Genomic DNA, 27,756 nt, shown 5'->3' with positions numbered 1-27,756 from the left:
GGGTAGGGAGTATCACCTCCTGCGATCATGCTATTTATGATCAACGCCTGACAGCGATGGGTAGAAGCAAATATAATACTAGTCAAATTAAAGGCAAAATACATAGGCTCAAAGGCAAGCAGCGCCTTTTCTCCGGCCTAATCAGCCAAACTGGCATGGGTTAGGATCCAGAGACCGGAACGGTCATTGCTAGCAATGAGCATTGGTCCCATGCTATTAGGGTAAGCACTTAGCCCTAGTATTTGAATAATTACGAAATATAGTATGTCAAATTGGGTTAACGTATAGTTATCTAATTAGAATATTAATAATGCCTATTACGTTTGTGTTAGGCAAAATCACAATGGAAGAACTTTCGCCATGCTGGCTGCCCTAAGTACGAGGAGCTATGCACTATTTTCGGGGCGTTTGTAGCCACTGGGGCACATGTGCATGTGTCAACTCAATCACCCCCAACTGCTGAGGAGGAGGTCCAGCGTGATAAAGATATGCACGTCGCACCAATGTGCGCCGTCACATGAATGTGGGCAATCAAGATGGTGTGGTGATGGATAGTCCTGAGATGGACGACTTGTTTGGATATGGGCAATCATCCGTGTCTTCGGGCCAAAATCCACGTCGTCGAATGAGAGGGGCCACCCCTAGGTTACAACAAGAGATGTCAAACTGCTTGTCCGAGCTAGCTCGAACTTTCATAGCGAGACGGAAGTGCTATGAGGAAGGGGATGAGGCTTCAGGTTCGAAGCGTAGTAGAAGCACACATAGTTCCAAGAGGGATGCTCATTTTGATCAGCACACTCAATGTGTAAAATTATTGTAATAACTTGAACCTCCATTGTCGCCAGAAAATTTCCTTCGTGCTTACAACTCATTGATGGACAACAAGCATCAAAATGGCTTCCTTGCGTTGGAACCTATAAACAGGAGACTTTGGGCCATGAGCCTTTGAATATGCTTTGGCGGATGGCCATGCATAATTTAATTTATCTATGATGTGGACTTTTTATTTCTTGGTTTTAATTTTCTATTAGTAACTATGGAGTGATGCAGAAACTTGGTTAATGGTTAATTTTCTGTTAGTAACTATGCTTTGTGGAATGTTTATGCCAAATTACTTTGTTAACGTTAATGTGTGTAGAAAATTTTCAGTTGCCATTAGTTTATTACTTACAAATAGAATTGCTTGTGGGGGTAATTTCATGCATATGTGGAATGTTTGAATATGGAATTGAAGCAAGATTATGTGCCAAATCTATGAATATGGAATTACAGCTAATCTGTGATTTTACAACTAATGAGTATGAGGCAAATATTATGGGCACATGGGCATGCTTCAAAATTATTATCTCTTATATCTTCTATCACTAAGATCTTTTGAATAAAAATAAATTTATATTTTAATTATGATCGTATACTCATTGTAAAATTCATCCATTCTTATCATTTTCTAGAAAAGATAGAAGAAAATAGTAACAACAATTTTTATTGCTACTTTATAAGTTTTAATTCATTAGCTTATTCCGCCATTACATTAACTTTAATTTTATCTAGCAATTGGTAACATATTGCTACTTTATAAGTTTTAATTCATCACCTCATTCCTCTCCTCCATTAACTTTAATTTTATCTAACAATTGGTAACATATTTTTCACTACAGTAAAGACGCACTTCGACAATGGATAGTGATAATCTCTTAGCGGATAGTTCGTCAATGGATGATGACAACAATAGAGGAGAGGTAAACTCTGAGTTAGGGTCAAGTTCTAGTGGTTCTGACTTCGAGCACGGGACGTATTCAATCGTCGTGCTTATTCGAATTATGTGTGATGAAATGGGCATTAATCTTAGAATGCCCCAACACAATATTAGTTTACGTAGCCATCAATATATTTATGAAATACTAAATAGTAACCCCAGAAATTGTAAAGAGTTGTTTCGATTAGAGGTGGACACATTTTGGGCATTATACTTGACCTTGCATGGAGAAGGATTTTTAATGGATTCCAGACGTGAGGTCAGTGTAGAGGAAGCATTAGCCATCTTTTGTATTTTGGTGGGACATGCACAAAGGCAACGTATGGTAGCGGACAGGTTTCAACATAGCAGTGAAACCATTAATTGTCATGTGCGTACAATCATGAATGTGCTATGTGAGCTTGGAATGCATATTATTAGGCCAACACACACAGACTAACCCCATCCCTATATTGCGAGCAACCCTCGAAATATGTAATGGTTTGAGATGAGCAACATATTTTTTTACCTCTGCACGTTAGTGTTATTGAATTGTAAGTGGAATAACAAATAAAAAAAAAGGAAAAAAAAAGTCTGGGCATTTGATGGATTTTTTCGAGGTATGTGAGGCATATAGAAATCGGAAAGGATGAGTTGCACAAAATGTATTATATGCATATGACTTCGACATGAAATTCACATTTGTGTACTTAGGATGAGAGGGTACAGCTCATGATGCACGTGCTTTAATTAATGTGATGACTCAATCAAACATCCATTTTCCAACTCCGCCCTTGTAAACTTCTAACAAGTAAATTATTTTTTACTTTAGACTTGGGGATAATTTTATTCGAATTCCTTGAATAGTGTTCATAGTATTTTCAACTTTACACTGTTGAATACCACACAGACGTGTACAGGTCGCTATTATCTTGTGGATTCGGCATTTGCATTTTCTCTTGAATATATGCCACCATATCCAAGATAACGATATCATAAAAGCGATTGGCATAATCAGCGTACATTTATTGGCTATCGAGATTATTTTAATTTTTGTCATTCGTCATTGCGGCATGTTATTGAGCGCACCTTTGGTGTGATGAAAGAACGCTTTAGAATTTTAAATTTAATGCCTTCTTACTTGGTTGGGAGGCAAGGGAAGATCATAAACGCATGTTATGCGCTACATAATTTTATTAGAATTAAAACACCATATAATTGGTTGTTTGCGGACGCACATAGCATACGGATCCACCTTAACAGTCAACTGGCCCGAATGAGGCTGCATCATCATCTCACCAAGCAGACATGACAAGTGCATCAGCCCAAGCAATAGGTACAATACGAGATAATATTGCACTATCAATATGGGCAGCTATGAGTGAGAATTGAATATTAGTATTTGAAAAAATTTATGTAATGATGTAGTTTGTATTGGGGTTAGATAATTTTGTGAGTGGAATATGCACTTTGATACATTACACATTTGGAATTTGATTTTTTTGTGACTATTGTTCAATTATGCAATTTGGGGTTTTAATAGGAATTTGTAATTCGAACAAGAAAAAAAATCTACGACACTTTAGGGACATATATAATTAATTATTTATTACAATTCATATAATTATTCTAATTTATAATAAGGAAAAAAATTGCGAATTTTCTATATATGGAAAAATAAATAGGTCATTTCTATTTATAATATTCTAATTTATAAATAGAAAAGAATTTCAAATTTCCTATATATAGAAATAAACAGGTCATAATTAGATTAATATTCTAATTTAAAAATAGTAAAAAATTTCAAATTTCCTATATATAGAAAAATAAATAGGTCATAATTAGAATAATATTCTAATTTATGAGATGAAAAAAATTTTGAATTTCCTATATTTTAGAAAAATAAATAGTTCATAATTAGACTATGTTTTAAAACAATCGTGTTATATATGATTGATTATAGGTAAGATATTATTATGATATAGTAAATCACGATAAAAAAAGAAGAAGATAATCATGCTATATATGATTGATTATAGGTAAGATATATATTACACCTTCTAACATGGTTTATATCTTACACCCCAAATTATTATAAAATGGCACATTGCAATAAAAGCAGCCAACAAAAGTTGCTAAATATGCTCTTCGTAATGTCAAATCATATAATATTAATATGGATAAAAATTATATAAAAGCAGGTGATAATGTCACAATTTTAATAGTACGTACGTTTTAGAAATATGAGTCTTGGATGTGTCACTTTTATATAATATGAGAAGTGAAGTATGCAATAGTTTTGTTGGTTGTTAAATTTATCTAAAATTTATTAATTATAATTAAAACTATTATAATTTACAAAATAATGATGTTGATACAACTACTTTATAATTCATTTTGCATTAATCAATATATGGATACGATAGTTACATTTTATTAAAATATATTGAAAAAATGAAATGATGTGCACAATCTTAAATATGTAAGCCACGTGCACTTTCTTATAAAAAATAAACAAATCTAAAATTCATATAAGAAAATAAATTTTTAATAATGATTTTCACTATTTTTTAATTTTTTGAAAGGTAGGCAACTAGTTACGCATAACATTCTACTATTAAAAAGTAGTTGTGTTAGGAGATTTAGACCTCACTTAGATGTTGAGATGAGATGAGAAATCTGTAAATTAATAATAAAATAATTTGTAAATAATAGTAAAATAATTTAAGTTAAGATATTTTATGTAGTTTTAGAAAATGAAAGAGAAGAATTTAAATAAAAAATTATAAAATTAAAATATTGTTAAAATATAAATTTTGTTTTAAAATTTGAGAAATTAATTTTTTTTTATATTTTATTTAAAAGTTTGAAAAAATTATAATAATTGGATGAAAAATTTAAAGATTAAATAATATTTATATTTAAATATTAAAATAAAATCAAGTAGAATGAGAGGTCGAAACTATCCCAACGGGCAAACAGTTCTTATGATTGTGATTGTAACTGTGACATTGATAAGGTAGTTACAAAGAGTTAATGAAGAGAATTTGTGTTCTGTTTAAAAATATATTAAAAAAAGGGTTTGTGTTTGTGTAGTGTATAATTAATTAATCAAAAAATTTACGTATAGTAGTTTTTATTTTTGTGTATTTTATTAATATAATTAGTTATAAATAATATTATATATATTTATTTTATATATTTTATTAATATAATTTATTATATTAAATTTTTTTAATATTTAATTAATTACATCACTAAAATATAGAAATGAATAAAAAAAAGTGACTGATCGAAAATTTTTAATTAATTAATTTGAAAAAAAGGAGACACCGTGTGATTGGGTGATTCGGTGTCGTGGACCGAAAGGGTACAGACAGCGCGGATCGAGGACGAGTGAAGTGAAACATCCACATGCGAACAAGTGCATACCACGTGTAATGCCACGCCCAAGCCTCTGGCTGCGAATGTTTGCTCAACTTTCTTCAATTCTGCTACAGGTAACCGGGTTGGATACCTTTGGGGAATCGGCTGACAGCCGATATATTTAAAAAGAAAAAGAAAAAACAAAAAGGGCAAAAACCGAAAATCGAATAGACAAATGAAACCCCAACCAGAAAAATAGAGAGTGCCGTTGTGGGTGAGTGCCGTCAAAGAATTTTTCTGAGAGAGAGAGTGCCGCCGCTCAAGGCCGGTGGTCGTCGTTGTGGTTATGAGCACTGTGTATCAGGTCGAGAATATGCTCTGTCTTGGATTATAGCTCGATCCGCAGCAGGCCGACTTCTAGGCTGTAAGGATGAGAAGATATTAGCAAAAAATTCTTTGGCAAGTTGCATTAGGGACTTTTGGTCTCTAAGTTCCATGGTCATGCAAAACAAACGCTCAAGCACCATCCAAGGAACTTGGTTTTCAGGCAATATCAGGTCATGGTTGAGGAATTGGAGCATGCAAGACATGGTAAGAAATTATCTTCTCTCTAAGCTCAGTATAAGCATTCTTGCGGAGCAGCTTAATGATGAAGCAACCGTCAATTACCAAAATTTGAATAAATTCATCTGGGGTGTAATCGATCTTCCCTGCGTAACATTGACGAGCTTCTCTCTCCACAACCTTGATGGATCTGACGAGTTCTCGTAGCTTTGTGTCCGGAGAGGGTGACCTAGAGATAAGGCCTCGCAAATACCGAGCTTTGATTTTTTCTGCAGGTTTCAAGTTTGGTTTTTCATGATGAAGAGGCCAAAGGAAAATGCATTTAGGATGTAAGCTTTTGGATTAAGCCTGTAGAGATTGGTCGGGACTCTGAAGATGGAAGGCTTGGGCAGCATTGACAGTTCATGGGATATCGTAAGTTTTATCAAAGACCTAATGCGATCTCCATTAGCAGTCGAACCCATATTTTGGTTCTGTTTCATGTTACTTTGCTGTCTGCAAAAAGTGTTTCTTCAGAAATAACAATAAAAGAAACGAAAGGAAGGCCAAAGAGAACAGAACAAAATAACGCAAACGATTGAGATATACATGTACAAGTTCTACCTGAGAAATTAATCAAGCTTTAGACACCAATAATGAGTTACTCTGAGTTCATTAAAAAAACAGAACAAATCATGACCCTCATGAAGCATGGCAACGCTTCCTTGAACAAGTGTCTGGGGAGAATTACCCTCATGATCTTAAGCCCAGTCTTGGGAGAATGTCTTGGGAGAATAAATGTCTTCAGAGAGTGCCGTCCCTCGAGGTCGATGGTCCTCGTTTTGGGTAGCTTTCGTCTGAGCCGGTCGTCGTCGTCATTCTGGGGAGGTTTCCTGGTCGTCATTGTGTTTCGTCCGTGGGTTTCGCGGAAATGGGGAGATTTTCTGGTTGTCGCATAAATACGTTCAAATTTAAAACACACCGCTTCGTTATTGTTCACCTGGAGGGACGGTACGCGGGGGTTCCCCAACCCCGGGTGCAAGTAGATTTTTTCAACTTCCTTTCCTCTCTCCCCTCCAACAACCAGCCCCTCTCACTTTCAATTTTCACCTACCAGTGTCGGTCTTCCAGTATCCTCTCTCTCATCCCTTATGAATCTTCCACTGTCTTTCCACCTTCCGTAAATAAATATAAATATATATATATATATATATATATATATATATATATATATATATATATATATATTTATGCGTATAAGTTCCAAGCGACCACGTTGTTCGATTGAGTAATTAGCAAAACGACGAGTTGGTTAGAGGGACAGACATGGCGCCGAACACGACTGGGGTCTGGGAGCTGATGAGGCCTATGCTTCACTTGCTATTGCCACTCTGCGTTCATTGGGTGGCCGAGGAAATGACTGTTTCGGTTCTCGTTGACGTTGTTACGGAGGCTCTGTGTCCGGGAGAGTCAACCTGCACCGAAGCTATTTACATAAATGGTCTTCAACAAACGGTAAATAAACACAATATTCTCTCTGTCTCTCTCTGTTTTCGCGCTTTTATTAGGAAAGAAACAGAGCTTTGCTTAAGGAAAAAAAGTTGTTCTATATGACCGAGCAATTGTGGCATACAGCATGCACTGGTCCGGTTCACGCTATTCAGATTTCATTTTCCCTTTTCTTCCTTCTCCCGGAAACCCAAATGGATGCTCTTGTTCTGCTTTAATGATTCGAGAGTTGATCGTGTTCTGCTGTCATATTTTCTGGAATATAGTGCTAAACTAGCGAACATGGAACTTTTTTTTCATGTTGTCTAAGGATCCTTTTCAAAAACACCAACAAATTGGAAGTTTTTGTTAATTTTCATTTTATGCTTAAAGAAAGGAGATTTATAGACGTTTCTCTCTTTATTTGCCTGCGTTTTTTACAGTCACCAAACATTCTCAGCAAGTGGCAAAGAAGAAAAAACAAAAGAAAAAAGGGTCCAAGCGTCATTTACAATGACATTCCTTGATTTTATCAAGATCATATATAGCACCGTCTTTTCCTTGATATTTTACGGGATGAATTGGTCAGACGTAAAAAATGTCAATATCAACTTCTACTTTTATTCTGAAGAGGCTAATGTACGTCTGGACGTAAATGAACAAAGACGCTCAACCATACGCATACGAAAACGACCCATAAGCTGTATATTCTCCTTCTAATTGCTTACTGGAAAATATGACTGAGAAACATTGTGGCCTAATGAAAGATCAATAGCTATAGACTTTATATATTTTATGAGCAAGTGTGCAAAATAATTCACCTGTTGTTGGCTGCATGAAGATATCACTCTTCCACCGATTAAACCGGTTGGGATTGTTTAAGACATTACTAATTTTTCCATTTCCTACTAAACAAATGGTCCTCTCTCTATGGAAGTGTCTTAAATAATCTTAATTTCAAATGATCTATCCTCTTGGCATGTTAATTTAATTAAGCTATTTCACATCATTAGCAAATTTTTTTTGTCTGGTTTATGGTATATACCTATGAACATCATGCCTGGTACCTTAAAAGAAGGATTAAGTTGATTTTAGTAATTGTTCCTCGGAAGTGATGTTTAGGCTTGCATAATTGCTTGTCCAAGCTATTGTTAGGTTTGTGTGAGATATTTTGGACCTGAAAGTCGGAATATAAAAGTGTAACGTTGACTAGCCAGTAATGTTACTTTCATGATTTCATCCTTGACATTAGCCGCCACCCAGTAAAATTACGATATATGAGGCAGGAAGTAATACGTATATTACTGTGACCAAGTACAGAAAAAATATTTTCAAAAGGAAAAGTGGCCGCCAGGGTCCCCCCGCCTCCTCCCTTATCTCTTTTATGCTGAATCATATTTGCTGTATTCTTTTTATTATTTGTTTTCGGATGTAGACAAGTTGTAGACTCTCTCGAGACACTGTGGGGTCGGCTGCTATTTCAACCAGTTTTTTGGCCGGATTTAAACATTAGGTGGCAACTTTGTATGCCTTCTTAAGGATATCCTTTACTTATCATGATTATATAGCTTAATGCCAAGCTATTTAGTTAAATATAAGGTGTAATGATTTGCTTGAAGTGTATTTATCTTAAGCTGGATATGGTATTCTACTCAAGGGTTTTTCATCTATTTTTTAATTCTGATTTATTTTATAAAAATTAAATTATAAATCATGTGTACATCTTTTAGTCACACTATTTCTTTTGGCAGATTGTTGGAGTTTTCAAGATGGCGATACTTCCACTTCTGGGCCAGCTAGCAGATGAGCATGGGCGTAAACCAATGCTCATCCTTACCACCTGTACTACCATATTTCCTTTCGGTATGTTTTTTTATGAGTATTTTTCATGATCTGGCAAGTTAAATATGCAATGCTGTTAAAAAAATTATTTTAAACTTGATAATGGCCTAAATGAAATTTCCAATGTATAAGCCCATTATTGTTCATTACCTTCATGGTGCGTTTTTTTTTTCATTATTTTTGTCTTTGATATTTGGCCCATTTCAAATTTCATTCTTGAACTTCAAAATTTTTTTTTTCCATCTTTTTGTTGTGTGTTTCATCGACTATACAGTCAAGATCATCATATGAGTTTACATATTTGATTTTGCTTTGTTGTTTCAGCTATGCTTGCCTGGAATCAGTCCAAGGGATTTGTATATGCATACTATGTGCTCCGTACGATATCGTATATTCTAAGTCAAGGGAGTATTTTCTGCATTGCTGTTGCTTATGCGGTGAGAGCCATTCCTCGGTGACTGAAAATCATGAGTAGGAAATATTACGAGTGGGAGATGTAAGATGGAGGGCGCCCACATGGGCAAACCCCTCCTATGGCCATGTGTTACATGCTGGACAATAAAAATGGTTGTTTGCCACTATATTGCATGGCTTAAAGGCTGGCCAGCCGTATGAGATGCACAGGGAGAGAGTGCTATATATAGCCCCCTCATATGATTCTCAGTCATTTCCAAAAAAAAAAAAGTACAGAAAAAGTATAAAATCTCTCTTTTTTTGTTATCTCTTGGAAAAGTATCTAAATTGTGGATGTGTTGGATGTTACTTTAATTTATTTTATATAGTATATTTCACCACTAAAAGGAGACGCTTGAGGCTCGCTGGATTATTTATTTAGGCTAGATAGAGTCGTAGAGCAACTCAATAAGCTGTGTTTAAAGTATTTCGTTGTGTTTTCTAACATAGGTGGTCACATTTTCCCTTACTTTGGTAGGCAGATGTTGTTGATGACGGTAAGAGGGCTGCAGCATTTAGTTGGATTACAGGTCTTTCTTCTGCTTCACATGTCTTAGGAAATGTGCTGGCACTTTTTCTTCCTGAGAATTATATTTTTCCGGTATGTTGGTGCTGTAAATCCAAAAAGAACTTGACTGTGCCATCTTTTTCTCTTGTTAATCGTCTTACTAGTTAAGCTTTTTGTTTCAGGTTTCAATAGCTCTCTTGATCATTTGCCCAGTTTATATGCAATTCTTTCTAGTTGAGACAGTTAAACTGGCTCCTGAGAGAAACCAAGATTTGGCTTGCTTGGCAAAGATGATTAGGGTTTTGCATAAACGATACAAATCGATGAGAGATGCCGCAACAATAGTTTTTAGCAGGTAATTCTGTCTGCAACAGAGAGTTTAGAATGTTGCCCTGCTTGCACACCATTTCTGGAATCTTTTGGGCAGGTTTTTGTGCCAGACTCTTTTACGTGCTAGACATTATATCAGACATCGTTTTTATCATAAGGGCTTCATTTTTCTTTTACAGTCCGACGCTAAGGGGCATTTCTCTTGTTTCCTTCTTCTATGAGTTGGGAATGTCTGGCATTACATATGTCATATGGGTATGTTTCCTATTAATCCTTCTCGGTTGTATACTTCCTGTCTAAATGGGCTATGCCTTTTCACTTTCGATAACATCCCTTCCCAATGAATTCGTGTGAAACTCAGATTTGCTCCCTAAGTCAGTTCAGTCGGAATCTGTAACACATTATTCAAAAAAATAGTAACCACAGAAATCTTATTATAACGCCTCAATAGAAAACTCAAACCACATGACCTATAAAGGTCCTAATAGGTCATGTGATTTACTCTTAAAGGACTAGTCAATGATATACTTGGAGCCTTGTTGGAACATTATAAAGAGCAAGAACTTCTCCTTGCCAAACAATGTGCGATCTACCATATACTACCTACCTTATCCTCTTATCATATGAGGTATTGCAGTCTCCTCCCTTAAATTCCCGACGTCCTCTTTGAGTCTATCCATCATAGGTGGCACGGCTCAAGTCCCATATTTCTGGTTAGGAAAGAATCAGATACCATTTATAACACCTTAATAGAAGGCCCAAACCACATGACCTATACTCTAAAAGGACTAGTCAATGATACAATTGGAGCCCCATTGAAATATTATAAAGATGCAAGAACTTCTTATTCCCAAACAATGTGAGATCTCATACACCATCTACCTTATCTTCTTATCATATGAGGTATTACAATTATGCTTGAGTTATTTTTGTAGCAAATTGTATTCATCCAAAATCTTACTGGAAAATACTAGCAGTTGTTATTATGTAATGCAATTGTGTGAAAGAAAAAAGACAAGTCACAAGGAAAAAGAAAGAAGGGGGAAATACCCATAAAACAGCATATCATACCTTGTAGTTGAGATGAAATAAAATGAGTAATGGATAGGTGGAGAAATCAGGATATACACTAGTTCCATATTTTGAAGGGAATACCAAGCCAGAGGCTTTCTACGCTCATATATTACACAAGATAATCCATTTATCTGCGCATAGGGTAGTTGTCCGTGTCAACCTATCTCTATAAAGAACTATTATATTCTTAAGTTGGTACGTAGAACATACTATCTACATCACTTAAATGGTAAGTTTTAGCTTGTAAGATTCAAATTTTAAAATTTTATCTTCTAATTTAAATTATTCCATGTGAATGGTGGGTGGTATAGAGGCTTCAAAATAACAGTACTCATCTATAAAATAGAATAAAGCTATTAGTGAAACAATTTCTGATTTCTATTTGAATAAATGAATTGACGGTGATGCAAATACCTGTGCAGTACTACCTGAAGGCTGCTTTTGGTTTTGGAAAGAATCAATTCTCAGAAATTTTGATAATGGTCGAAATAGGTTCGATTGTTTCTCAGGTAATGTCTACTATGGAGGTTACGTTTTCCTTTTGATATACCTTGATAATGAATATTATGACTTCACTGCATGAAACTGGAGATTGTGAGTTATTGTGTTTAACTCGGTATTTACCAGTCAGTTAATCAAGCGTATTAAATATTTCCTACCTTATTTATATTTAAGTATTGTTCTGGATTGGTACATGCAAGAGTTTTGTCTAAATCCATCTGCTTGGTTGCTCAAAATTTTTAGTTTTGTGGACCTCTTCCAGATGTTGGTGCTTCCCCTAATCAATCCGCTGGTTGGAGAAAAAATAATATTGTGCATAGCTTTACTTGCATCGATAGCTTATGTAAGTCACTTCTTAACGTTTTCTTTTAATCCACACAATCCAAATACTCCCCCCCCCCCCCCCCCCCCCCCCCCCCCCACAACAAAAAAAAAAAAAAAAAAAAGAGAGAAAAAGAAAAAGAAAAGAAACACTCATGGTGGCTTTTGCTGTGCAGGCATTATTCAATGGCCTTGCTTGGGCATCATGGGTATGTACATGCTTGGTGATTGCGTTATTTAGTGGTGCTGATTCTTTCCTTTTTTTCCATTCTTCCTCCTTTCGGAGTTTTTTTAAAGCTATCATGTGTCCATTTTGGTGTGAAAGCAGAAGATAAAATTCCTACTCTTATTCATCAATTTCTAGTATATTAAGATATATTTCACTAGCTAGTAGTAATACTGTGTGGCATTGCCACAATGCAGGTTCCATACATGAGTGCCTTTTTTAAAGTTGTAGTTGTCCTCGTAAAGCCTTCTGTAAGTATTGAAAGTTCTTTTCTTCATAGAAGTATTATAACGATATTTGAGTTGTTATTCCGTTCTAATGATATATCCATTTTGCTTGTCAAATTCCTTGATATGCAGACTTATGCTATTATTTCAAAAGCGTCGAGCTCAACCAATCAGGTTTGAAAAATGTCTATGACCATATCACCTTGCACTCAATATGTATGGATATATTACCCATTAAGTATACTTTAATTGCCTATTGTAATAGAAACAGTTCTGCTATTATCTCAAGAGTGATACAATTGGTGAAGAACTTCCCGTTTTATATATAAACTAGTTCTGAACTCAGATAGAAAAATTGAGGCAGATTCATCAACTTTCGGTTAGTGCAAATCAATTTGAGCATGTTTTCAAATGGGTTGTGTTTAAAGTAATGAGCTTCAGACAACTTGACGAAGTTCATCTTTTCTCATCTTCTTGTTTCTTTTTTTTTTTTTTTTGGTCTGTTATCTATGGAATATGGTAATATTTATTTTTGCCTTGAGCGTCAGTACATTCACACCTGAATCTTCACGATCACTTAATGACGGAATATGGAAAGAAGTAATTATGTTGAGTTACCTCTTGAGTGAAATACAGTGCACAAACAGATTTTAAAAATGCACTTCGCCTCATGCACTGAGAATAACTCCATTGCATGCTCTATTTTTACAGGGAAAAGCACAAGGATTTATTGCTGGGGTGGAGGCAATAGCAAGTTTTTTATCACCACTTGTCATGAGCCCATTAACTTGTGAGTGGACCAAGTGATAATTTTGTTTGATGTATGTTCCAATCATTTGGTGTGTTGCTAACTGGTACTTAAATTGCTGTCTCAGCATGGTTCCTGTCTGACAATGCTCCATTCAACTGCAAAGGTTTCAGCCTAGTATGCGCAGGAATATCCATGGTAAGCATTCACTTCCCACCTCTCTCTCTCTCTCTCTCTCTCTCTCTCACACACACACACACACACACACACACAACTAACTCAACATTTTAATTTCCTCAGGTTATTGCTTTATGGTGCGCTGGCGTGCTCAAACCTGAAGCAATCTCAAGCCAAGACTCAGAGTCGGAGGTCATTGAAGCACCACTTCTAGGTGATAGTTGATCACTTGCTGTACGTTCCATGTAGTTGATAACCGTTTTTCTCAGCTGATGCTGTTAAATATTTGGCATCCTCAAGAGTAAAATGATGTCATAATTATGTGAGTGCATATAAATTTTAGAGTACGCATTTTTCTTCAGAAAGTTGTTCTTTTCTCTACAACTAATTCCTTTCACACGCGCATTCTAGCCATATATCATAAAGCAATCAATGTAAAGGTTGGATGTATTCGTTTTAAACGAATTATCTTGGGTATATCATGGGAGGTTTTCTTATTCATGTAGACTTGTACTGTGGTGTTGCTCAACTCTCACCCTAATTTGAGCTGATTTATAAAATTCTTTTTATTAAAGAAATCCAGAAATGAACCCACCTATTCGATTTGATCGGTCCAAACAATGCGGGTTTGCTAAATATCAGGAAGACAAGCAGAAGAGTTAAAACCATGCAACTCTGCAAAATTATGTTCTCTTGTCAAGTATTTATTCATTAAGTCATAGATGGGAGGAAGCAGCAAAGCTTAGGTACGCCATGAAGGAGAAAGGAAACTGAAGGACACTGGGGTCTGGTTGGATTGAAGTAGAAAAAGATATATGCAAAACTTGATGAATTAGCCATGTAATTGAAATCAGCAGGACATGTCTCAAGTACAGATTTTGTCCTGTACGACGTTAAAGAGGGTAAGAGAAGGAGCATTTCCTTGCTTGTCACAGTGAGATGATGACCCTTACATTTGCACTGATCCATAAAGCTAATTTCGAAGTTTAAAGGAAAAGAGAGAGAAGCTCAGGATAATAATCGATTTCAGAGTTTCACTGATGGTTCATGTTAATGTAGAGAGTATTGGTGATACTAGAACTATAAATCACCCCAGGATAAGTGACGAGTACCCCCAATTTCTTTGTATATTCTCAAAGATGCAAAATGTTTTGGTACATTCACCAACGAGAGGGAAAACTCCTCTCTCTCTCTCTCTCTCTCTCTCTCTCTCTCTCTCTCTCTCTCTACATATATATATATATATATATTGCTTTTTCAAAAGAAAGCCAGGTAACGTTAGAGCTGAGATTCCCATGAAACAAACCCAGATTCCACATCTGAAATTCTATACAAATTTTCCTCCAAATTGTTAACAGCTTGTGTCACTTCTTAGCAACAATATTAGTATCATCCCCTCCCTAGTCCCTCCTAGAAACTTTCTTGGTATTTCTGCTTATAATGCTAAAACATATAATCCAATTCTCAATAAGCCTTGTACTTTCCCCCCGATGATCATTTCATTGTTATGTTGGTAGAGCTCACTTCAAACTAGATTTGGAGGGGCCTTAGAATCTCAGATGCATCCTTGGATTAACCCTCTTTGGAGCTGAGTTTGGGGGGCGATTGGAGCGTCCTTCCCAAGGATGAATATACAACACAACAGTTTTTTTTTTTTTTTTTTTAAGTTTTTAATCAAAATAGAAGATTAATCATTAACCCCACAAATATTAAACATGATATCCTTCCGAGGGAATTTTTTACCCCCCTAAAAGCGATTGAAACAACACCAAGGAATTGTTATTTTTTCCGCAAAGAAGAAGACAAGGGAAATAGAATATATAAAGAGGAACTGAACCAGATGTCAGTGGCACAATTGCTTTTGCATCTCTGTTCATCGAAGGAGAGTCACCATCTTTGTTTAAAAAGATAGATTATTTCAAGGGGGTTGACCATAACCTTCAAGAAGAATGGACTCTGATTTACATAATGTAATCAAGAAGAATGGAAAAGCTCCTAACACGACCATCAAGAAGGGAGACTCAAGCTAAGATTTGTATGCGTGTACGTACGACTGTTTGCTGCTTTCTATATATTATTCGAATAACAAGAAGTGTTTTTTTTTTTCTTTTTAAATTTTATTATTCTTAATCAAAATGATTGATATGTCACAGTTTAAATAATTTTCTATCGATGAGGACAACATATAATATTTATGATAAAAAAAAATTTCTTATGATTAATTCTAGAATATCTCCTGTAAAAATACTTTCAATTAAATGAAAATTAGGTAGAAAAAAAAATCTGATTTTGAGCATTATCTTTTCTCAAATAATGTTATGTATATTTATAAAGTGTGTAAGCGCTATGTAATTTCATATTTATTTATTTTTCTTAAAAAATTATACAGCATTTATATACTTACAACTACTACCGTAGCAATGAGACCACTCTCTTCGTCACATTGGTACGAGACATGAAATTCGAAGTTTGGGACCATTGATTGGATCTAAAAGATGCCTGTACAGCACTCCCTCGGTACTGCACCAAACCTTTTTCTTGTACTACCATAAGGAAACGAGTTTGTACCACTCAATTTATCATCTACAACCATTAAATTCACATGTCAACAAATGCATCATTTTTAGCTAAGAAAAAAAAGGGGGAATCAACCCACGAAATTGTTTGTGGTCCTCTTCACTTCTTTCAAGCCCTTTCAACTCCTGATGTGAACAGGATTCGAATTCCATGTACTATGATAATCCAAGTCGTTATTGAAAAGAAAAATATTTTACTCACAAAAAGATTTTACAAAAATAAATTTATAAAGTGATGTAACTTGATCTGATATGTTGATTATAAAATTATTTTTATTATAAAATAAATTCAACGTATTATATAAAGTCGTATTAGTTTATAAATTTGATTTTATAGGATCAATAGCAATACACATAAATTTAGCATGTGAATAATACTTATCCCATTGAGAAAAGCCACCGATAATGGCTATTGATTGATTTTTTTACTTAATAATTAATAAAGTATTTTTTTAATGATGTTGCAATTAAAAAAACGTTTAAGGATATAAAAAATGTATGAAAATAATACCAAATGACCTTATCGGTGGAAACTCTCAGTGTCTTTGTGGTTGCAGCAGGATCCCTTTAGCATATAAAGAAGAGTGTTATAGAAAAAATATACTCAAAATTTCTATCGACTGTGTAAAAAGTTTTTTATTTTATTTTGTTTTTTTAAACATTTTTTTCAATCCCTTAGATATTTTTAAAAAAATTTAAAAAAATCACAAATTCATTAAAATATATTTTTTAATATTTAAGTAAAAAATATAAATAAAAAAGTTATTCTTAAAAAAAAATTAAAAAAGTTATTCGGTATAAATTTTCGATGGATATTTTATGTGGAAGTAGTGTTGTCCTATAAAGGAAGAAAGTCGTCTTTTTAACGTTACGTCATGGGTGATAAATCCTTTTGTCGTTACAAAACCGACCCAACAAAGTTGTCGCTTTCTTTCTACATTTACGTGCTCGACCATCTTCCAAGATTTCTCCTTTAGCTTCTCTATATAAATCAACGACCTATGCCAACGCTTCCTTGCATAGAAAAAACTACTTCTCAGGGTCAATCTCTCTCTCTCTCCCTCAGTTCACCACCTTCTAAAATCCATAGCCATGTCTCAGGTAACTCCGTCAAACCCTTCTATAGTTTTCAAATCTGATTATCATTCAAGGTTTTCTTTTTGGTTTACCGTAACAACATTGATTTTACTTGTTCTGCTCATTGGAGGTCCATCTTTTACCCTTTCTGTGATGTATGATTTGATCTACAAATATAGAGCCATTGATCTCAATGTGTTTTGATCTTATGAAGCTCGGGCTGATGTAGCCTGTGTGCAAACATTAAGGTCCTGTGAATCGGGATACTATTTCCTTTTCTTGGGAGGGTTGACTTTGTTTTATTGACTCGGCCTGAAACTGGCACGGATCGAGTCATTCCCACAATTTTGATTTTGTGGGAAAAAAAGGATTTAGTCCAGTATATGTGGACATCTTAAACGAAAGATCGATTTGATCCTCGGATTGGTTGGAAAATATAATGTAAGGAGGAAGATTGGCTTAATTTTGAGAGTAAGGAACATAAGGAAGAGGTTCACTCTAGGTCTTGTTGTATGATCGATACCATGTTTGACTCTATGTTGTAATCGAGTATATTTGATGGTCTGATCGGCAAATGTTAATTTTTTTTTCCTCCATCACTGTTAACCTGAATTTCTGTTTTTGTTTTGGTGCAGACAGTTGTTCTCAAGGTTGGTATGTCATGTGAAGGTTGCGTTGGGGCCGTGAAAAGGGTTTTGGGAAAAATGGAAGGTTTGTTGTACCCCTTTCATTTTAGCCTTTTTCCCCCATTGTTTTTTGCTTGTGCTCGTTTCAAATGCCCTTAAATATGCTTTCTAATTGATCGAGATTATGTAAATCGACGCATGTAATCAAGATTAAAATTGAGCTTATGCTTGGATGGCTTTGTGCGTATTCTTGTCTTTGTTTTATTCAATAAATCTCTGTCAAGTCTAAATTGTGTTTGTGGGATGTTCCTAAGTTAGAACAACACTGGAAAGTTGCGAGAAACAAAAGATTAGATATGGGAACGAAACAAAAAATAAGGGTTATTACTATCTTATATTTGAGAGTATGTCCTTTATTTGACCAGGAGCACGATTTAGAATTCATTCTATTTTCTCTCCTGTCTAAAATGACTATTCTTCTTGATTGATTATGAAGTTTACAGGTTCCTCAATTTTTACCCTAGTTGTGATTTAATTCATTAGCACATATGTCATATTCAGTTGTGAAGAGAGAGACTGGTTTTGATGGTTTTTTCATTTTATTTTCTTTTAACAAAGATGTGATAGACAATATATTCAACTAAAAAACTGCTCCCCCTTTTTTTTGTTAATATTCCATTCAAAAATGAAAAATTCTACTCATTATCCTCACCACACACCACACCTAATTTGTATTTATTTATTTATTTTTATCTTACCAAATGTGTGATGTATAGATGATGAGTAGAAGAACTCAATTAATTTAAAAAGAATAAAACTAAAAAAAATAAAAAATAAAAAAAATATGTTGTGGTAAATCAGGAATTATACTTGCTTTAAAATGAAATGTGTACATTAAAACTGATTTGGAAATTTATTGCAGAGCTTTTAACCTGGCGGTTTTTCTCCTCCTATTAACTGCTGTTCCTGCTATTATCATGGGACTAGTGGTCTTTAAGTAGTTGTTACCTTCTAAATTAATACATATCAGTGCACTTTTATACCATCTGCAGGTGTAGACTCCTATGATATTGATTTGAAGGAGCAGAAGGTGACAGTGAAAGGCAATGTGCAGCCTGAGGCAGTTCTGCAGACTGTTTCAAAAACTGGAAAGAAGACTAGCTTCTGGGAAGCTGGAGAACCAGCCGAACCTGTGGCTGCAGCTTAAATCTTCACACTGCCTACTTCTTGTTATATGTAGTCTATAAATCGATTATAGCTTGTTGAACTTATATAGCACAATATCATGTGTACCTATGCAGTTTGACCTTTGATCTTCAGCAAAATCCGAACTCAGTAATGAATAATTAATGTAACACTGCCTCTTGTTGGATTTTGAATTCCAGTAATCTCTTTCTTAGATAATTACCCTTAAAAAGGGTGTTAAGATGTCTGCCTAGAAAAACTTGGCAAAGAGAGGTCAAGATCATAAGGATAAATACAAGGCAAATTAACAATCAAATAAATAATTGTTGACATGGAAAAAGTATACAATTAATGGAACTTTTTACTTGGGTGAAAACCATGGGTTCAACTAACTATATAGTTGGCAGGCACAAGTACCACATAAAAGCCAGTTGGAATGATGGATAGCCATTTCATTTGGATGCTGCTGATTTTGTAGGGCAAAGTTGCTGTCACCTGGATAAAGGGTTTGTGGTTGGTGTCTGGTGATCCATTTTTTGCTCATTTTAGGTAAGAATCAAACTTAAAACTAAAAATTTGTGAGTTTTGGATTGATTAAATCTTAGCTCTTTAAAATAAATCAATAAATCTTATCCCTTTTATGGAAGCATGAATGTACCATTTCTGAGTTTCTGATTTATAAGAAATGAAAATTTAAGAACTCTTGAATTTTACAAAACACTTGGAAATTGATTTGGTCAAATTTGGCAGGTGGTGGTGGCGCATTAATCCTTGATAATTTAGTGCCCCTAATTTATTTACCCCTTCCTATACCATATCCACTAACCTATTAAAATTTACATACACAACGGGACAAAATACTGATCCTAAAGTAAAATATAAGGCTGTTATGTACCCAAATAATTGTTGTTTGGATGTATGGAAATGCAAAGAAAATAATGGAGGTTAGAGGGAAAAGTGATCAAATTGGACGTTGATCAGCGTCTAAGGAAACAGAGGGACGAGAGACAGCTTGCATATAGTCTCTCGAGTCCCTTCATTACACGGTATCAACCATCGTTTCTACATGAATTGGGCTTTTTACTTGTTTTTATCAACTTGCTTAAAACTTGGGCTGGAAACCATAAGAGATCAGCCCATACACAAACCCAACAGACCAGGAGGCCTCGACGCCAATGAAGCCTATAACCAAACGAAGCCTACATACAATAATAATAATAAGCCCGATGGGTATGAGACCAGAGTCACCAGACCAGTGCTCGAACAGGCATGGCATAAAGTCGCAAGTTCCTTTTGAGTTGTAACTTGGCCTTGAAAGATCTTCGGAACCTCTGTAGATAGGTACCTTGCCGACCTTGCATGGAACATTCTCATGCAAAGGTATATCTGGTTTTTTCCAGGACCCATTTTTTCTCACAAGCACTAGTTTTTTATTTTTTATTTTTTTGGGTTCTACTTAATATAATGCTTCTTATCGAGCTTTAAAGATGTCCTCAAATTCGTTTATCAGCCACCTTCCCGTAGTTCTCGAATTCCTTCAAGATGACTTTTGGTCGTCTTCTGCGCCTTTTTGGCGACACCAGATGTATCCCCAAAGGCAGAGCAGTCCATGGCAAGATTATCACATCTGGGTTCCGCCCGGATGTCTATGCAAACAACCATTTGATCTCATTGTACGCAAAGTCCAATCGTATGGATGATGCTCGCAAAGTGTTTGATGCAATGCCTGAAAGGAATCTTATTTCGTGGTCTGCTTTGATATCTGGGTATTCCCAAACTGGTATCGAAGAAGAAGCCTTAAATTGTTTCAGATTAATGGTTATTGATGGTTTCAATCCAAATCCTTATACATATGTTGGAGCCATATCTGCTTGTGCTAGTATAGGTGACGCACGAGCTGGTAAGGAGATTCATGGAAGGATTTATAGACATGAGCAAGAGTTGAATGGCCGAGTCAGTAATTGCTTGGTCAATATGTATGGGAAATGTGGTTTGTTGAACTCTGCACGGCTTGTGTTTGATGCAACTTTGAAGCCGGATTTAGTTTCTTGGACTTCGATACTTGCCTGTTATTGTCAATGTGGGGAAAATCTGGAGGGGTTAAAGATTTTCATGCAATCACAGAAGGAAGGAGTGGAAGTTAGTGAATTTTCTTGTGCAACTATGTTGGGAGCTTGTGCTGCGCTTGAGAACCTGAAGGTTGGGATGCAATTGCATTCCCTTGTCATGAAGTGTGGGCTTGGATTAGACAACTTCGTTATGACAGCATTGATAAATCTTTATGCCAAGTGTGGAGAATTACACTCTAGTCATCGGGCATTTTTGGAGGTGGACAAGCCACAGTTGCAGGCTTGGACTGCATTAATGGGAGGCTATGCTCAACAAGGAAAAGAAAGAGACGCCATTGATCTTTTCCACAAGTTCCATTCTTCGGGTTTGAAACCTGGTGAAAGGACATTCTCGTCAGTACTTGGAGCATTTGCAAACATGGCAGACGTTGAAGTTGGAAAACAACTCCACTCTTTGATCATTAAAATGGGATTCATTTCATTCATATTTGTTGGCAACGCGGTTCTGGATTTTTACTCAAAATGTGGGCTTCTCAGGGAATCATCGAAGACTTTCGAGGAAATGCGTGAACATGATGTTGTCTCCTGGAATGCATTGATTTCTGGGCATCTTAGATCAGGTCATCATGGAGAAGCCGTTGAACTTCTAAAGGATATGTTGATCGAACGATTTGAACCTAATCATTACACATATTCTGGCATTTTGAGCATCTGTGGTGATCTCCCAGCCATCGAGTGGGGGAGACAAACACATGGCTGCATCATGAAACCTGGGTTCAACACCAATGTGGTTGTAGGGAGTGCTCTTATAGACATGTATGCTAAGTGCGGAAGAGTAAGTGAAGCTCGGAAAGTTTTTGATAACCTAATTACAAAAAACTTAGTTTCTTGGAATACCATGCTTGTGGGATATGCACAACATGGTTTTGGCAGAGAAGCTTTAGAGATCTATAGCATGATGCAGAGAAATGGGATTGAGCCTAATGATATAACATTTCTTGGAGTATTATCTGCCTGTGGGCATGTGGGACTTGTAGAGGAGGGATGGGGCTACTTTAATTCCATGATCAGAGACCATGGTATTACCCCAAGGACAGATCATATAGCTTCTTTGGTCAGCCTTTTTGCCCGTAAAGGACAGACAAAAAGAGCTTTTGAGTTCATAAGGAGTTTTCCCATGGATCCTGATAAGGTGGTCTGGCGGTGTCTCTTGTCTGGCTGTAAAATTCACAAGAATTTGTCTCTAGCAAGATATGCTGCAGAGAAGATTTTGAGTATTGATCCAGAAGATACTTCGGCTCATATCACCCTATCAAATATATATGCTGAGGCCAAAATGTGGAATGAAGTAGCAAAAGTGAGAAAAATAATGAAGATGAAGGATTTAAAGAAAGACACAGGATATAGCTGGGCTGAATTGAAGAACAAAATATATTACTTTTCTGCAACTCATTATAGACAATTCCAAGAAACCAATCTCCATCAGGTTTTGGATGGGTTAACAGAGCAGTTGTTTGATGCAGGATACGTACCTGATGCCATGTTCTTATTGCACCCCAGTGACTAAGCAAAGGAGATTGGATGGCAAAAGTATTTGGTCATACGGCATGAAATATACTGAAGTCGTTTACATGTGAGAAAATAAGACGTGAATCAATGACGATCTGAGATAATGGATAATGGCATTAGATGTTATGTTTGAAAATTCCAAATTGGTGCTAACTTGTAATATACCTTTTAAGTAGAGAGTCTGAGGTCACGTTGTCACACTGAAAGATGCGAGTGACCGGAGATTAGAAAAATGTTCAAGACTGATGGTGTGGGAAGACCCCTAGGTGAGAGGTTAACAAACTGAAGGCATTGTAGCCATAGTTTCAGAGGGTAGTCCGCGACACACCTGATTCTCAGGCCTGCTCCAGTTGACCATTTCTAATAAAGCCGATGCCCAAATTGATATGAGCTTACTTCTTTTTTTGACTTGATCCTCTTCAATATTTTTCTTTGGATCCCTTCTCTTCGGGCTCAAGACTATTGGAAAAGGTTCTGTTATAATGGCTCCTTCTTCTGTTTGAGAAAATATACATGATTCAGAGGGTCCAGAGTCCGCTGTTCTCAATCTCAAAGAAGCTTGAAACTGGAGTGGTTCAAAGTCAAAGAAGCTGCCAAGGTTGTTCTCATCAATTGGATGGAAATGTCCATCCACTATGCCGATGCTGGCAGGTGGGAAGACATGAGCACAATATTCACCAATTATGTTGATAAACTATATCCATCATCAAATTAAAGTTCGAAAGTATTTTACAAAATGATGTTCTGTTATGTTCACTAGTCTTGATCCTACCAGAATTGACACAATTTATGCTATTTTGTGGAATAGCCCAATGCGCATGCATGCTATTACAGAAATTATAAACCAAAGATGATCCTGTGAACTCGTTTAAACTAAATTGAATCTCATATCTTTTCACAATCCCTCTCCAACCTGCCAAAAATATCAAATTGTATGACACCATTACTATGTTGCCTATGTGAATGCTGCATGACTTGGAAGTTGGAAGCAATCAAGCTGATCCTACTCCACCGTGAGGCAGCTGTTTTCATTGTGCTCTGTGAGAATTGAAGAAAGAAACCGTGCCTTGCATAGTCTCCAGACACCTGCAAACATTACCACCCTTTTCTTAGAACGAGAGAGGAATTTCAATCTTACAGAATAAATGTATGAACACGAGGTGATGCTTACGAAAGCTCTTCAGCAACCACGGCCGAGTCCTGCGTCGGGTGCGATAGCTTGTATAAGAGAAAAGATCAAAGCTAAGAGTTTTGAGTCAATGTTACAAACGCTGCACTCATTTTAGAGCTCGGGAGGATACGATTGATGGGGTTTGTTTACTCTCCTGTCACTTTTTACACGGTTGAGAGCACAGACTGTGTTACATTTGAAAGAAATATCAAACTCTATCACACGTGAATCTGTCTCCATAGATCATAAATATTTTTTTAACATGATGTATCAAATCAAAACACATCAATTTATAATATGAATTTAAATTTTTTTTTTATAATTATTTTTCGTTCACAAATTAATGACAAGATGGTACTTACAACCTTTCATAATGTCTATTGATTAGAAAAAAGCTCACAATATCCCTCATCTTTTCAGGATGAACAGTTCTAAATTATCCCATGGATTTATCGACCTTGATGTCTGTCTTTATTTTTATTTTTAACCCCACATTTAAAATCTATTTGCATTTTGCAGTATTTCTTATCCTGGTTAGCAAATTATCTCTCCCGTGAAAAGATCTTTCCTGGTGTAAAAGGAAAACCGGGAAAGCGAGGACTCGGACTACCCTATACCCAAACAACTCCTATTGCAGCCCGAATCGATCCAACATCCCAAAACCAAACCCTAACCCTAGTTGTATAGCTTTATAAAACGCTCCTTAAACCCTGAGGACCTTCCGGCTGTGTTGCGCGCATTTCCATTCTCTCAGATTCACTAGCCCTCATAGTACTCCCTCCTTCTTTGTCGACCTTTTTGTCTCTGTCTCTCAAGTTATTGATTAAACCTAATTTAGATGAGTTGGCTTTGCAGGAAAAAGTAAAATGAAGGTGATAGCTGCGTATTTGCTTGCTGTTTTGGGAGGGAACATCAGCCCTTCAGCTGAGAATTTGAAAGACATCCTTGGATCCGGTATTCTCTATCTCTCTCTCATTCGTGATTTTATATGTAAATAGATCACTTTCTCATTAAAACAAATGTTGCCTTCTGCAAAACTTTCAGATGAATAACTTTTGGCTGTCAATTTGGGTTCAGATGATTGCATTAATTTCATTAAGGGAAAATAAAACTACTTACTAGTTTTGTATTCCTTCCCTTGAAGTGGTTTCAGATGATTGTTGTCGTTGCTTCCAAGTTTATTAAATTTGATGCTCCGTTTGGTTATATGGAATCCAGGGGATATATTACGGTTATTTCGTTAATCTGGCCTCAAAAGGTGATCATTTGGCCAAACAAGTTCCAGTGATTGGTGGACTAAAGATGGTTGTTTTATTATTTGTGCTATGAACCTCATTTTCTCTCACTTTTTAAAGTTTTTACCAATTGAACGGGCGGTTTTTTTTCATCCCTTCTTTGAGAAGTTAATATCACTTGTTTGGTTTCTGGTAGATTTGGGCTTTTCCCTTTTGTGTTGGCTGTAGTCTGTAATACCGCTCCCGGGTTGATCTGAACTCGTAACTTAGATTAGTTTTGGCAGAGTTTATATGTTTTAATAATGGGGATGGATTAGAAGATTTGCAGTTGAAGAACTAGACATTATACGATACTAATTGCATGGAATGCCGAGCATGATTGTTATACTTGACCTAATTGGGTTTCTGTTTTTGTCTGAGTGGGTTCATGGGGGGTAGTGGAATCTTGAGCAACAAGTGGAAGATTTTCAGTAATTGAGCTTTTCTTTCTTTTTCTTTTTCTTTTTTTTTTTTTTTTTTTGGGGGGGGGGGGGGGGGGGGGGATGCTATACCCCCCATTTTCATTCTTTTATATGACAACTAATTAAGGATTTTGTACATGCTGTACAGGTTTCACTGTTTTTAATAAAATAATTACCTAGGACAGGCTTGCTGGTCCTGCCAATTAATTCATGTTATGAGTAGATGGATATGTAATAATCGGTTGATATTTTCTTTGTTGTTTTGGTTTGATATATTGGGTGTCATATTAAATTTCCATGGATATCTTAATCTTGTTTTGGTTTGATTCTTTTAGTTGTAAATCCAGTTCTAATGTGAATTAGAAGTTTTTTATGCTTTTATTTACTTGGCCCATTTTAGGTTCAGTATTAATCTGGATTCCTGGTTGATGCTCTCATACTATGATTATGTCTAACATCTTCTGTAAATTGAAGTCAAAGAAATGTATTATTCATTAATGGTTACTTATCTCTGATAAAAAAACTTAACTATGTAGTTGGAGCTGAAGTTGATGATGATAAGATTGAGCTGCTCCTGTCTGAGGTGAAGGGTAAAGACGTTACTGAACTTATCGCATCTGGAAGGGAGAAATTGGCATCTGTCCCTTCTGGTGGTGGTGCTGTTGCGGTTGCAGCAACAGGTGGCGGCGGCGGTGCTGCTGCTGCTCCTGCTGCAGCAGAGTCAAAGAAAGAGGAAAAGGTCGAAGAGAAAGAGGAATCAGACGATGTAAGTATTCTGCAATAAAATTGCATTACCTGAAGTTAGTGAAAGTAACCTTCTTAAGATTGACGGTCAGGTTGACGGTCAGGTCTAAATTCTACCGGCCATCCATAGTTTCAAGAACCTAATTCCATCAAATGATTTTTGAAGCATGAGTTGCTGCAATACTGAGCCAAATTGAGCCATTGATATCTTAAACTCTTGAAATGTGACAACCCCCTCACTCGGGATGTTCCGTGCCATTGGTGGAAGCATGGAAAAGAGACCGGGCCCAATAGACTCCTTGGAGAATAGTGGGAATGTCGAACAATTCCATATGCTCTCTATAGACTGAAATATTTCACATAGGGGCACAAACTACTTGCTTTTGCAAACAGTTCCATTCAAATCCCATTTTTTCTGACGTTTCTTTTTGTTCTACTTTTTGCAGGATATGGGCTTCAGTCTGTTTGATTGAGAAATTAGGATCATGTTATGTTTCAAGATTACTCCAATTCAGGGCTTGGTAGAATTCACGAGTCCATGTTTCTGCATGCGCTCTTTTTTTTTTTTTTTTTTTTAAAAATGTTTGGTTCTCTTTTAAGACTGGGAAGTTATGCAGAAATCTTACAGATTAACTTAGTATTGTTCTTTCGAATATTGCACGTTTTTTTTCTGGTCCTTGAGATATTGATATGATCTACTAATTCCCAGTGGTATTTGGAGCTAGCTGTTCATCTCCAGAGAGATTTACATTTTCTATTCTCAGTTGACCAACTACTGTTGTGCTAGCATCTACTCTTACCTCCATTGTATTAGAAAAAGTTTACTCCAAGAAATTTTCCCAGAAAGAATTATATTTTGTTTTCTTGGCAAGTAAAATGCAAAACCGTATATAGGCCATGATCTGCCTTCTGACGAGTCCCAAAGGAGAGTACGTGAGGTTCTCGGATTGCTGGATTGAGATATAAAAGATTGAAAAATAATTATAGACTTACTATTCTACTATTACCCTTTTACTATTCTTTTTATGCTTATAATTTTTTTAATTTTTATTTTTTACTTAATGGTTAAGAAAGTGACTATTAGTAAAGTTATATATTTTTATAATTTTTTCTTAATAATCAAGGATGTTAAAAAAATATTTAAAAGAAAATAATAAAAAAATAAAAATTTTAAATATAATATTAAGTAGTCAATGAGTAATAAGGGAATAGTAAGTATATTGTTACTTAAATGATAATAGTCTTATCACTATTTTATTACTCTTTTACTATTTTTTTTAATTTTTTAATTTAAAAAAAAAATTTACTTACTGATTAAGAAAGTGATATATATTTTTTAAATTTTTTCTTGATGATTAAATGTATTAAATACTTAAAAGAAAATAAAGAAAAAATAAATACACTATAAATAGTATAATGATAGTGAAAGAGTTATAAGTCTATCATTTTCCTTATTACTCAAGAGTGAAACGGTAAGTCGGTTAGGGACATATTTATGCAGAAT

The 27,756-nt window shown here is 35.6% G+C and overlaps 4 protein-coding genes and 1 long non-coding RNA gene across 9 annotated transcripts; 4 read left to right on the top strand and 1 right to left on the bottom strand.

Moving 5' to 3' along the window:
- Positions 1 to 5,020: 5,020 nt before the first annotated feature.
- On the bottom strand, positions 5,021 to 6,866 carry LOC122291622. The gene is made up of 2 exons (XR_006236719.1): positions 6,269 to 6,866; positions 5,021 to 6,160 (listed from the first exon to the last, which is right to left on the bottom strand). It is a non-coding gene; the product is annotated as an uncharacterized LOC122291622 (long non-coding RNA).
- Positions 6,867 to 6,893: 27 nt separating this feature from the next.
- On the top strand, positions 6,894 to 14,040 carry LOC122291620 (hippocampus abundant transcript-like protein 1). 5 transcript variants are annotated; one of them, XM_043099424.1, is made up of 14 exons: positions 6,895 to 7,159; positions 8,884 to 8,995; positions 9,299 to 9,411; positions 9,906 to 10,028; positions 10,118 to 10,290; positions 10,445 to 10,520; positions 11,762 to 11,848; positions 12,103 to 12,183; positions 12,338 to 12,370; positions 12,585 to 12,638; positions 12,747 to 12,788; positions 13,326 to 13,404; positions 13,490 to 13,560; positions 13,663 to 14,040. In XM_043099424.1, exons 1-14 carry the CDS (start codon positions 6,971 to 6,973, stop codon positions 13,762 to 13,764), a joined length of 1,335 nt encoding a protein of 444 aa, XP_042955358.1. In that variant the 5' UTR covers positions 6,895 to 6,970; the 3' UTR covers positions 13,765 to 14,040. The 5 variants fall into 5 exon arrangements, with proteins under 5 accessions (XP_042955361.1, XP_042955358.1, XP_042955360.1 ...); XM_043099426.1 differs by lacking the exon at positions 6,895 to 7,159 and adding an exon at positions 8,622 to 8,645; XM_043099425.1 differs by lacking the exon at positions 6,895 to 7,159 and adding an exon at positions 8,650 to 8,775.
- Positions 14,041 to 17,061: 3,021 nt separating this feature from the next.
- On the top strand, positions 17,062 to 19,197 carry LOC122291774 (copper transport protein ATX1-like). Its single transcript, XM_043099743.1, has 3 exons — positions 17,062 to 17,216; positions 17,828 to 17,903; positions 18,871 to 19,197. Exons 1-3 carry the CDS (start codon positions 17,208 to 17,210, stop codon positions 19,023 to 19,025), a joined length of 240 nt encoding a protein of 79 aa, XP_042955677.1. The 5' UTR covers positions 17,062 to 17,207; the 3' UTR covers positions 19,026 to 19,197.
- A 149-nt stretch (positions 19,198 to 19,346) lies between these two features.
- LOC122291772 (pentatricopeptide repeat-containing protein At2g27610-like) lies at positions 19,347 to 24,584 on the top strand. The gene is made up of 3 exons (XM_043099741.1): positions 19,347 to 19,552; positions 19,754 to 23,952; positions 24,332 to 24,584. The coding sequence occupies exon 2, from the start codon at positions 20,546 to 20,548 to the stop codon at positions 22,637 to 22,639; it is 2,094 nt and encodes a 697-aa protein (XP_042955675.1). The 5' UTR covers positions 19,347 to 19,552; positions 19,754 to 20,545; the 3' UTR covers positions 22,640 to 23,952; positions 24,332 to 24,584.
- On the top strand, positions 24,444 to 26,976 carry LOC122291773 (60S acidic ribosomal protein P2-4-like). Its single transcript, XM_043099742.1, has 4 exons — positions 24,444 to 24,583; positions 24,668 to 24,766; positions 26,045 to 26,274; positions 26,699 to 26,976. Exons 2-4 carry the CDS (start codon positions 24,679 to 24,681, stop codon positions 26,723 to 26,725), a joined length of 345 nt encoding a protein of 114 aa, XP_042955676.1. The 5' UTR covers positions 24,444 to 24,583; positions 24,668 to 24,678; the 3' UTR covers positions 26,726 to 26,976.
- Positions 26,977 to 27,756: the final 780 nt, after the last annotated feature.

Source organism: Carya illinoinensis, chromosome 13 (genome assembly GCF_018687715.1).
Source record: "Carya illinoinensis cultivar Pawnee chromosome 13, C.illinoinensisPawnee_v1, whole genome shotgun sequence".
Lineage (NCBI taxonomy): Eukaryota > Viridiplantae > Streptophyta > Magnoliopsida > Fagales > Juglandaceae > Carya > Carya illinoinensis.
Note: the sequence above shows the minus strand (reverse complement) of the source record. Positions and strands in the feature narration are given on the sequence as shown.

Excerpts from the sequence above, each read along its gene's own strand:
- LOC122291620 (XM_043099424.1), top strand. The coding sequence starts at position 6,971 with ATGGCGCCGAACACGACTGGGGTCTGGGAGCTGATGAGGCCTATGCTT. Across the intron at positions 8,996-9,298 it reads TACTACCATATTTCCTTTCG|CTATGCTTGCCTGGAATCAG; the intron begins GTATGTTTTTTT and ends TTGTTGTTTCAG. Across the intron at positions 10,029-10,117 it reads CTGAGAATTATATTTTTCCG|GTTTCAATAGCTCTCTTGAT; the intron begins GTATGTTGGTGC and ends TTTTTGTTTCAG.
- LOC122291774 (XM_043099743.1), top strand. Across the intron at positions 17,904-18,870 it reads GGTTTTGGGAAAAATGGAAG|GTGTAGACTCCTATGATATT; the intron begins GTTTGTTGTACC and ends TACCATCTGCAG.
- LOC122291772 (XM_043099741.1), top strand. The coding sequence starts at position 20,546 with ATGACTTTTGGTCGTCTTCTGCGCCTTTTTGGCGACACCAGATGTATC.
- LOC122291773 (XM_043099742.1), top strand. The coding sequence starts at position 24,679 with ATGAAGGTGATAGCTGCGTATTTGCTTGCTGTTTTGGGAGGGAACATC. Across the intron at positions 24,767-26,044 it reads GAAAGACATCCTTGGATCCG|TTGGAGCTGAAGTTGATGAT; the intron begins GTATTCTCTATC and ends TTAACTATGTAG. Across the intron at positions 26,275-26,698 it reads AGAAAGAGGAATCAGACGAT|GATATGGGCTTCAGTCTGTT; the intron begins GTAAGTATTCTG and ends TACTTTTTGCAG.